The sequence below is a fragment of the Mustela nivalis genome (genome assembly GCF_964662115.1).
Source record: "Mustela nivalis genome assembly, chromosome: 11".
In the NCBI taxonomy this organism is placed as follows: Eukaryota; Metazoa; Chordata; class Mammalia; order Carnivora; family Mustelidae; genus Mustela; species Mustela nivalis.
The window spans coordinates 70,659,593-70,671,683 of NC_139030.1; the positions used below are offsets into that span (position 1 = coordinate 70,659,593).

The 12,091-nt window shown below is 36.8% G+C and overlaps 1 protein-coding gene across 1 annotated transcript in view; it reads right to left on the minus strand.

Moving 5' to 3' along the window:
* Positions 1 to 627: 627 nt before the first annotated feature.
* The window catches only part of RBM44 (RNA binding motif protein 44), a 36,047-nt gene continuing 24,583 nt past the window's right edge, over positions 628 to 12,091 (minus strand). Inside the window, exons 11-15 of the mRNA XM_082691036.1 lie at positions 11,900 to 11,979; positions 11,717 to 11,790; positions 9,265 to 9,553; positions 902 to 1,047; positions 628 to 766 (exon numbers count right to left, since the gene is read on the minus strand). Coding sequence (XP_082547162.1) covers positions 643 to 766; positions 902 to 1,047; positions 9,265 to 9,553; positions 11,717 to 11,790; positions 11,900 to 11,979 — 713 coding nt within the window. The 3' untranslated portion in view covers positions 628 to 642. The remainder of the gene's footprint in view (positions 767 to 901; positions 1,048 to 9,264; positions 9,554 to 11,716; positions 11,791 to 11,899; positions 11,980 to 12,091) is intronic.

The following is a 12,091-nucleotide window of genomic DNA, read 5'->3' on the forward strand; positions in this document are numbered from 1 at the left end:
AGTGCCCATAATGAAAAGTATGTACAAATTCTTTGATTCACTTTTCTTCAAGAGAGGGAGCTTAATTCCCTTCCCTTTGAGTATGGATTGCATACAATAACTCACATCTAAAATGTGACAGAAACCATGGAGTGTGCCTAGGTGACAAAGACACTGTAGCCTCCACCTTGCTCTCCCTCAAAGGAAGCCAGCTGCCACAATGTAAAGACATTCAGGGAGCCCCAATGAGAGGCCCAAGTGGTGAGGCCCAGGGGGACAAAAGCCCTGTGAATGAGCCATCTCAGCAGCACAACCTCCAGTCTCACCCAAGCCTCCTGATGACTACAACCCAAGCAACATCTTTGACTGCAACAGTGTGAGAGTTCCTAAGTGAAAACTACCCAGCTAAAGCCACTCCTGAATCCTGACCTGCAAACTATGAGATGATGAATACTGTTTGATTAATTAAGTTTTGGGTAACTGGTTTTGCATTAGTAGTTAACTAATACAGTATGTTTGCCTTTTAATTTTATAATACCATTATTTTATTACTTTAAATTTAATACTATTTTTTATTTGAAAAAAAACAATAGCTTAAACATTTCAAGTAATATTTAAATATAAAAGATATGCTTGATTTACCTCTTGTTGCTTCTTTTAGTCCTAACTGGAAGCAGAATTTTTCAAGACAGATGAAGTCATTTCCACAATAGTATTAATAGATAAGCCATTCAGAAAACCTTTATGATTTATTCTCACTTCCTGAAGAGCATCTATAATATGGTCTCTATGCAAAAGGAAAACACACATAAGCACCTGTCCTTTCCAAAGTAACACATTCTAAATATGGCTAAGTTACCACACTGAACTATATTTTTATATAAAAATATTAAAACCAGTGTAACAGAATTGTAGTCATTACCTGCGAACTTCTGGATGTAGTTCAGCCAGTCTCTTCATGATTTTGGTAAAGCTACGCAGATTCAATGTATTTGGTGGTATGAATTGAATAGGTGTATCAGGTAATAGTTTAGTAGATTCAATCTGTTTACAATTCTTCTTGACACCCTAAATAAACATTTTAAAAGTTTTCCTAAAACAGTGACCATTACATAGACACTTTAGCTTATTTAATTAAAATAAAATTTAAAAACTACAAATGGTAAAATAAAAATTCCTAAGAAATTTACTTTGAGTTGGGATTATTTATGCCGAGTAGATTTGCTTGAACTGTGTTGTGAACCATGTATTTAAATAGAAAAAAAGTCCCACATGTTTTCTAATAGTGACAAAATATTTGGTGTTAAGTCTAAATCAGCCTTTCTCAATTGAGATTCTTCATCTGAACCACAGAACACAGATGTTAACTATTCTCTCATTTTCCCCAAAGATAGGACATAATTAGTTTCATTCTCAGTGTAGGAGAGAGGTTAATTCACTACATACAGTGGATATCTAAGGCTTATGGCAGGGAGGCTTAGTTCTCTTACTTAACCTGACAAGCGAAAGGCTAGTTTACATAGTAATTACAAATATTCTACATTTTATTTCCTAAATATGGCATCAACACAGACTATATATCCAAAATTGGACCACATACCATGGAAGGAAAACTGGTTATATAAGATAGAAACCCCTTCACCTATGAATCTTACAGATCTGATCAAACAGACAAAATTAAAATGATTAATTAGTATTCACCAGGTTATAAATTCTATGAAACCACTACATATCCCACAAAAACTCAGGCTAAACAAAGAGCTGAGACTTTAAAGTCTAGATGAAAAGACAAGGCAAAATATATCAACTATTATATCTATCCCATCAGAACATTATCATTTTACTTAATTGTTTATTGTCTTTCCTCACTAGACTTAAGTTATACAAGACCACATATTTTTTGGCCTGTTTTGCTCTTTGCTGTTTTCCCAGTGTCTAGAATATTTATGAACACAATTGGTATGTAATAACAACTGAATAAATAAAAGTTTGGGATACAATAGTTTATGTGATAGTTTAAACCCCAGAAAGGATGAGATTTCCAAGAAAGAGCCAAATTACTGCTCAACAACAGTAACAACTACTATTAAGTTGAGTGCATTTTCTGTGCCCGGCATTGTTCTTCTAAGGACTTTTCTGTATTAAATTCATTTAAACCTCACAACATTTGTGAAGCAGGAACTATCATTCCCATTTTAAAATAAGGAAGCTCAGACACGGAGGTTAGGTAGCTTGCCCAGTCACATAATGAGCAGGTAGCAGGGTCAGGTTCTGCCCCTCATGGTAGACAATATATATTTTCTAAATAAATGAATGTAACGAATAAATGTTGGGAAACTGAGAAAAGAAAGGTGATAATATCTCATGTATTAAATAAAAATTAACTCAAAATCTTTGTGACCATGGGTTTTGCAAAGCACAAATTAAAAAAGAAAAGATTTGATAAATTGTATTCCATCAAAATTAAAAACTCCTTTAAGACAGTATTAAAAGTAGGAAAAGACTAAGTATAAGTTAGGAAAAAGTATTCCCAAATCTTATATATCTTATAAAAGGTTTGTATTCAGAACATAAAAAAAACTCTCAAAATTCAATAATAAAATAAACAATTCAATCAATCAATGGACACTTGGGTGGTTGCCACAACTGGGCTACTGTAAGTAATGCTGCTATTAAAAATTGGGGTCCACGTATCCCTTTGAATTAATGTTTTTGTATTCTTTGGGTAAATACCCAGTAGTACAATTGCTGACTTGCAAGGTAGTTCTGTTTTTAACCTTTTGAGGAACTTCCACACTGCCCCTTTGCATTCCCACCAACAGTGCACAAGAGTTCCCCTTCTGCCACATCCTCACCAACACCTCTTGTTTCTTGTGTTGTTGATTTTAGCCATTCTGACATGTGTGATGTGGTATCTCACCATAGTTTTGAGTTGCATTTCCCTGATGATAAATGATGTTAGTGATCTCTTCATGTGTCTGATGGCCATCTGTATGCCTTCTTTGGAAAAATGTCTATTCATGTCTTCTCATTTTTTAATCAGATTACTCATTTTTTGGATTGATGAATGAAAAAAGAAGATGTGATACACACACACACACACACACACACACACAATGGGATATTACTCAGCCATAAAAAACAAGGGAACCTCTTACACCGTACACAAAGATAAACTCAAAATGGATAAAAGACCTCAATGTGAGACAGGAATTCATCAGAATCCTAGAGGAGAACATAGGCTGTAATCTCTTCGATATCAGCCACAGCAACTTCTTTCAAGATATGTCTCCAAAGGCAAAGGAAACAAAAGCGAAAATAAACTTTTGGGACTTCATCAAAATCAAAAGCTTCTGCACAGCAAAGGAAACAGTCAAGAAAACAAAGAGGCAACCCACGGAATGGGAGAAGGTACTTGCAAATGACAGTACAGACAAAAGGTTGATATCCAGAATCTATAAAGAACTCCTCAAACTCAACAGACAATCACACACAAAACAGACAATCATATCAAAAAATGGGCAGAAGATATGAACAGACACTTCTCCAATGAAGACATACAAATGGCTACCAGACACATGAAAAAATGTTCATCATCACTAGCCATCAGGGAGATTAAAATTAAAACCACATTGAGATATCACCTTACACCAGTTAGAATGGCCAAAATGAGCAAGACAGGAAACAACATGTGTTGGAGGGGATGTGGAGAAAGGGGAACCCTCTTCCACTGTTGGTGGGAATGCAAGTTGGTGCAGCCACTTTGGAGAACAGTTGTGGAGATTCCTCAAGAAATTAAAAATAGAACTTCCTTATGACTCTGCAATTGCACTACTGGGTATTTACCCCAAAGATACAGATGTAGTGAAAAGAAGGGTCATCTGTACCCCAATGTTTATAGCAGCAGTGGCCACAGTCGCCAAACTGTGGGAAGAACCAAGATGCCCTTCAACGGATAAATGGATAAGGAAGATGTGGTCCATACACACTATGGAGTATTATGCCTCCATCAGAAAGGACGAATACTGGGCGCCTGGGTGGCTCAGAGGGTTAAGCCACTGCCTTCGGCTCAGGTCATGATCTCAGGGTCCTGGGATCAAGTCCCGCATCGGGCTCTCTGCTCAGCAGGGAGCCTGCTTCCCTCTCTCTCTCTGCCTGCCTCTCAGTCTACTTGTGATTTCTCTCTGTCAAATAAATAAAATCTTTTTTTTTTTTTTTTTGACTTTTTATTTTTTATAAACATATATTTTTATCCCCAGGGGTACAGGTCTGTGAATCACCAGGTTTACACACTTCACAGCACTCACCAAAGCACATACCCTCCCCAATGTCCATAATCCCACCCCCTTCTCCCAAACCCCCTCCCCCCAGCAACCCTCAGTTTGTTTTGTGAGATTAAGAGTCACTTATGGTTTGTCTCCCTCCCAATCCCATCTTGTTTCATTGATTCTTCTCCTACCCACTTAAGCCCCCATGTTGCATCACCACTTCCTCATATCAGGGAGATCATATGATAGTTGTCTTTCTCTGCTTGACTTATTTCGCTAAGCATGATACGCTCTAGTTCCATCCACGTTGTCGCAAATGGCAAGATTTCATTTCTTTTGATGGCTGCATAGTATTCCATTGTGTATATATACCACATCTTCTTGATCCATTCATCTGTGGATGGACATCTAGGTTCTTTCCATAGTTTGGCTATTGTGGACATTGCTGCTATAAACATTCGGGTGCATGTGCCCCTTTGGATCACTACATTTGTATCTTTAGGGTAAATACCCAATAGTGCAATTGCTGGGTCATAGGGTAGTTCTATTTTCAACATTCTGAGGAACCTCCATGCTGTTTTCCAGAGTGGCTGCACCAGCTTGCATTCCCACCAACAGTGTAGGAGGGTTCCCCTTTCTCCACATCCTCGCCAGCATCTGTCATTTCCTGATTTGTTGATTTTAGCCATTCTGACTGGTGTGAGGTGATATCTCATTGTGGTTTTGATTTGTATTTCCCTGATGCTGAGTGATATGGAGCACTTTTTCATGTGTCTGTTGGCCATCTGGATGTCTTCTTTGCAGAAATGTCTGTTCATGTCCTCTGCCCATTTCTTGATTGGATTATTTGTTCTTTGGGTGTTGAGTTTGCTAAGTTCTTTATAGATTCTGGACACTAGTCCTTTATCTGATATGTCGTTTGCAAATATCTTCTCCCATTCTGTCAGTTGTCTTTTGATTTTGTTAACTGTTTCCTTTGCTGTGCAAAAGCTTTTGATCTTGATGAAATCCCAATAGTTCATTTTTTCCCTTGCTTCCCTTGCCTTTTGCGTTGTTCCTAAGAAGATGTTGCTGCGGCAGAGGTCGAAGAGGTTGCTGCCTGTGTTCTCCTCAAGGATTTTGATGGATTCCTTTCGCACATTGAGGTCCTTCATCCATTTTGAGTCTATTTTTGTGTGTGGTGTAAGGAAATGGTCCAATTTCATTTTTCTACATGTGGCTGTCCAATTTTCCCAGCACCATTTATTGAAGAGGCTGTCTTTTTTCCATTGGACATTCTTTCCTGCTTTGTCGAAGATTAGTTGACCATAGATTTGAGGGTCTATTTCTGGGCTCTCTATTCTGTTCCATTGATCTATGTGTCTGTTTTTGTGCCAGTACCATGCTGTCTTGATGATGACAGCTTTGTAATAGAGCTTGAAGTCCGGAATTGTGATGCCACCAACGTTGGCTTTCTTTTTCAATATCCCTTTGGCTATTCGAGGTCTTTTCTGGTTCCATATAAATTTTAGCATTATTTGTTCCATTTCTTTGAAAAAGATGGATGGTACTTTGATAGGAATTGCATTAAATGTGTAGATTGCTTTAGGTAGCATAGACATTTTCACAATATTTATTCTTCCAATCCAGGAGCATGGAACATTTTTCCATTTCTTTGTGTCTTCCTCAATTTCTTTCATGAGTACTTTATAGTTTTCTGAGTATAGATTCTGTGTCTCTTTGGTTAGGTTTATTCCTAGGTATCTTATGGTTTTGGATGCAATTGTAAATGGGATTGACTCCTTAATATCTCTTTCTTCTGTCTTGCTGTTGGTGTAGAGAAATGCAACTGATTTCTGTGCATTGATTTTATATCCTGACACTTTACTGAATTCCTGTATAAGTTCTAGCAGTTTTGGAGTGGAGTCTTTTGGGTTTTCCACATATAGTATCATATCATCTGCGAAGAGTGATAATTTGACTTCTTCTTTGCCGATTTGGATGCCTTTAATTTCCTTTTGTTGTCTGATTGCTGAGGCTAGGACCTCTAGTACTATGTTGAATAGCAGTGGTGATAATGGACATCCCTGCCGTGTTCCTGACCTTAGTGGAAAAGCTTTCAGTTTTTCTCCATTGAGAATGATATTTGTGGTGGGTTTTTCATAGATGGCTTTGATGATATTGAGGTATGTGCCCTCTATCCCTACACTTTGAAGAGTTTTGATCAGGAAGGGATGCTGTACTTTGTCAAATGCTTTTTCAGCATCTATTGAAAGTATCATATGGTTCTTGTTCTTTCTTTTATTGATGTGTTGTATCACATTGACTGATTTGCGGATGTTGAACCAACCTTGCAGCCCTGGAATAAATCCCACTTGGTCGTGGTGAATAATCTTTTTAATGTACTGTTGAATCCTATTGGCTAGTATTTTGTTGAGTATTTTCGCATCTGTGTTCATCAAGGATATCGGTCTATAGCTCTCTTTTTTGGTGGGATCCTTGTCTGGTTTTGGGATCAAGGTGATGCTGGCCTCATAAAATGAGTTTGGAAGTTTTCCTTCCATTTCTATTTTTTGGAACAGTTTCAGGAGAATAGGAATTAGTTCTTCTTTAAATGTTTGGTAGAATTCCCCCGGGAAGCCATCTGGCCCTGGGCTTTTGTTTGTTTGGAGATTTTTAATGACTGTTTCAATCTCCTTACTGGTTATGGGTCTGTTCAGGCTTTCTATTTCTTCCTGGTTCAGTTGTGGTAGTTTATATGTTTCTAGGAATGCATCCATTTCTTCCAGATTGTCAAATTTATTGCCGTAGAGTTGCTCATAGTATGTTCTTATAATAGTTTGTATTTCTTTGGTGTTAGTTGTGATCTCTCCTCTTTCATTCATGATTTTATTTATTTGGGTCCTTTCTCTTTTCTTTTTGATAAGTCGGGCCAGGGGTTTATCAATTTTATTAATTCTTTCAAAGAACCAGCTCCTACTTTCGTTGATTTTTTCTATTGTTTTTTTGGTTTCTATTTCATTGATTTCTGCTCTGATCTTTATGATTTCTCTTCTCCTGCTGGGCTTAGGGTTTCTTTCTTGTTCTTTCTCCAGCTCCTTTAGGTGTAGGGTTAGGTTGTGTACCTGAGACTTTTCTTGTTTCTTGAGAAAGGCTTGTACCGCTATATATTTTCCTCTCAGGACTGCCTTTATTGTGTCCCACAGATTTTGAACCGTTGTATTTTCATTATCATTTGTTTCCATGATTTTTTTCAATTCTTCTTTAATTTCCCGGTTGACCCATTCATTCTTTAGAAGGATACTGTTTAGTCTCCATGTATTTGGGTTCTTTCCAAACTTCCTTTTGTGGTTGAGTTCTAGCTTTAGAGCATTGTGGTCTGAAAATATGCAGGGAATGATCCCAATCTTTTGATACCGGTTGAGTCCTGATTTAGGACCAAATAAATAAAATCTTAAAAAAAAAAAAAAAAAAAGGACGAATACCCAACTTTTGTAGCAACATGGACGGGACTCGAAGAGATTATACTGAGTGAAATAAGTCAAGCAGAGAAAGTCAATTATCATATGGTTTCACTTATTTGTGGAGCATAACAAATAGCATGGAGGACATGGGGAGATAGAGAGGAGAAGGGAGTTGGGGGAAATTGGAAGGGGAGGTGAACCATGAGAGACTATGGACTCTGAAAAACAATCTGAGGGTTTTGAAGGGGCCGGGGGTGGGAGGTCAGGGTACCAGATGGTGGGTATTATAGAGGGCACGGATTGCATGGAGCACTGAGTGTGGTACAAAAACAATGAATACTGTTATACTGAAAATAAATTTTAAAAAATTAAACAAACAAACAAACAGGGGAATCTTGCTATATTTGCAATGAAATGAATAGAGCTAGAGTATATTATGCTAAGTGAAATAAGACAGTTAGAGAAAGACACATCACATGATCTCACTCATATGTGGAATTTAAGAAAACAAATTAGCAAAGGGGGAAAAAAAGGGAGAGAGACAAACTAAGAAACAGACTCTTAACAATAGAGAACAAAATGAGGGTTACCAGAAGGGAAGTGGGTGGGGGGAAGGGTTGAAGAAGATTTGGAGTTAAGGACTGCACTGGTTGTGAGGAATACCAATTGATTTAAGAAGTGGTGAATTACCATATTGTACCCCTGAAACAATATACTCTATGTTAACTAACTGGAATTTAAATAAAAATCTCCAAGCAGCAAACAACCCAATAAAAATGGCCAAAATATGAACAGGAATGAAATGCTATATACACAGCAATATGGATCAATCTCCCAACACATTAAGCTAAGCTGTCAGGCTAACAATGTTATGTAATATTCATTCACATGACATTCTGGAAAAGGGAAATCATAAGGAGAGGAAACAGAGTAGAAGACTATGTTCTGGAATGAAGAAACTGTTCTGTATTGTGACTGGGGTGTGGTTACACGTCCATGTGTGGTTTCCTAAACTTGAAAATACCAAAAAGAGTGAATTTTATTCTATGTAAATCTTTTAAAAACCTGTGGAATTCCTATAGGACCCCAGGCACACTCCTGAAGAGTGGAGAGGTGAGGGTAAAAGGGGCAACTTCAGTATTTTCCATGTAGTGTTTAAAACCCTGATGAGATAAAAATTGAGAGCATATATAATAAGATGACTATATTTTATGGTTTTAATGATTATAAGCCAAGATTAACTGTGAGAAAGGGTGAAGAGAGAGCAATTAACTACTTACACAGGAATACTATCCAATAATAGGGACAAAAAAGACTGCAAAGTACTGGGAAAGTCTGGTTAAAAAGAAATAGTCTATAGCCAGACCTACAAAGATCTACATTTCTCACCCCCCAAGAGCAACTGGAGTTGTACAAAAACAGGTTAGGGTGGATCCATGGTTAAAAAGGATAGAGATTAATATTCACATCCCCACTTCAAGCTCCCTGATTCTGGAGTTACTTGTTCTACCAAACTACTTACTGCAGTACGGCTTATACAAAGACCACCGAAAAGATCCATCAAGAAAACTAACCTTCTGTTCAAAAGGAAAAAACTCACTGTCTTGCTCAGATCCCAGCTGCCTTGGCCTAGTTCTGGGCAATCTTGAAATAGAGGAGACTGAGGTAATTTCTTTGTTGGTGTTTCTCTCCAAATTATTCCAAGTAACTTTATTTCCATTTTTGTAGGAAAGTGGTGATGTATATTCTCCAGGAGTTTTAACAAGACGCACGTTTACTGATTTTCCATTTATTTCTATCCCATTCATTTCTTTCACAGCCATCTTTGCATCAATGTTCTTTTTAAAAACAAGGGATGCATATCTAACATATAAAAGCAGAAAACCAAAAGACTGTTAATGACTAAATTGCCTCAAACTCCACTTTGTAACTACTGGATATATACATACTTTTGCCCTTAAAAATAAAAAGGTTACTATACTTACCTTGGGATTAGGAAAAATAATTATTTAGAATAAATAAAAAAAAAGAAATTAGGAGTGCCTGGTGGTTCAGTTGGTTAAGCATCTGCTTTTGGCTCAGGTCATGATCTTAGGGTCCTGGGACAGAGCCCTGCATGGGGTTCCCTGCTCAGTGAAGAGCCTGCTTCTCCTTCTTCCTCTGCCCCCACCCCACTCCAGTTCTCTCTCTCTAAAATCTTAAAAAAAAAAAAAAAAAAAAAAAAGCAAATTAGGGGCGTCTGAGTTGCTCAGTTGGAGAAGCATCTGCCTTCAGCTCAGGTGATGATCCCAGGGCCCCGGGATCAAGCTGCAAGTTGCATCCCTGCTCAGTGGGAGGCCTGCCTGTACTCTCTGTGTCAAATAAGTAAATACAATCTTCAAAAAAAAAGAAAAAAAATGGGAAGTAAAAGACAGCATTTCTTAGAAATTCTCTATTAATTTTATATTAAAATTTAATGTAAAACATTTGCAAAGTTGCTATTTGACAGAGTAACACAGATTAGCAGTCTTAGGACAATTGGTTATCACTAAAAAAATTAAAATTAATCTCTATACACAAAACATAACCTTGAGGTAGATCAAAGGTTTAAACATGAAAGGCAAATTTTAAAAACATTTGGCAGAATAGATAAGATAATGTCCTTAGGACCTCATCACAGAAAAATAAGAGAACCAAAAAAAAAGTTGGAGAATCTAACCAGAATTTTAACCATTTGATTGAGAAGAAAGGCAAGAGTCATTCTTCTGAAATCACCAGCCCTAGATGGGTTAACAGAAGGACATATACCAAATCTGGAAAGGAGTTGCTTTCAAAGGACAGAACTATGGATATATTGTTACAAGTTCCTCTATTTTTCTTTTAAAACATGTTTTCTAAATTTCCACACAGTATATTATATACTTCAAGTAATAAATGTTTTTTTAAAAAAATGATTCAACAAATACTAAAAGAATATTTCACATCAAGTAATACTTCCAGGATTACAAACTACTTTAATGTAGTGGAGTGTATTAACAACATATCAACAGGTCAAATAAAAAGAGTATATCATCTTAAGTGACTCCATTTAAGACAAAATTCAACAACAAATTTTTTTTTTTTTTTTTGAGAGAGCACAAGGGGGAAGGGGCAGAGCGAGAGGGAGAGAGAGACTCTTCAGCAGGTTCCAAGCCCAGTACAGAGCCTAACACAGGCTTGATCTCAGAACCCTGAGATCATGACCTGAGTCGACATCAAGAGTTGGGTGCCCAACTGACTGAGACACCCAGGTACCCATATAGGATCCTTTCTTAATTGGTAAAGACTTCTTTATCTGAAATAAACAGCTATCCTTGTTAGAGATGAATAACTAAGGCCTTTCCACTAAGCTATCACCATTTTGTTTGATAATTTTGAATGTTCCTACAATGTCACAAAACAGAAAGTAGCATGATAAATATTGGAAATGACTATATGTAGGTAAGGTAAAAAACATAAAAGCATCAACTAAAAGGTAATTAAAATTAAAAATAATCAAAGCACAATTTTCTGAGTGCCTATTATATACTGGGCTGCATTCCTATTGCTTTACTTATTAATAATTGTCTCATAGCAATGTGATGAAGGTACTATTATTATCCTCATTTACAGATGAAGTGCCTGAGGTATGTAAAGGTTAAGTAACTTGTCCAAATTTATTCAGCAAGCTACTCATGCAACTGGGAACAGAACCCAAGCCATAAGCCATCTAGCTACAGAGCCCACTCTCTTAACTAATGCACTCTACTGCCCCTGTGTGAAATGGTAATGAAATAGGACTAAGTACACAAAAATGAATAAGCCATTAATACCAAATTAAAAAGTATAATGGAAGATTTGATCGGGAACTGCACCATTAGTGATGTAGCTGTCAACATGTCTCCCCCAACCAGGCTGGGAAAGCTCTGTAGAAATGGCCTGTGACTTTACCGCCACTGTGGCTGGTGTCCACTCCTGGCACACAGCACATACCCAGTAAGTGTACCTTACTGAATTTGGAAAACCTACCTATAATTAGTAGAAGAATCATAAATTGAAATTTCAGAAACTTGGTATTTCTGGAAATGAGACCTTAAATCAGCCTAAAAGAAAAATAAAAGTTTGTGAAAGGTAGAAAAAATTAAAAAAAAATCAAAATATGAACAATTAATAGATTTTAAAATGAAACTCAGAAAATAAGTCTTGGAATACCTCAGATACTGAAGGGCAGAGACCACCAACATGTATCAAGTAACCTTTATCTTTTCGTAAAGTTTCAATATTCTTCATTTCTGCTTATAGAGAAACATAATATATGACCATTAATATTTCATATTTAAAAAGAAATGTAAAAACTTTTGTTATCACAAAGCTTATAAAGTTATTACTGAATATCAGCCCTAG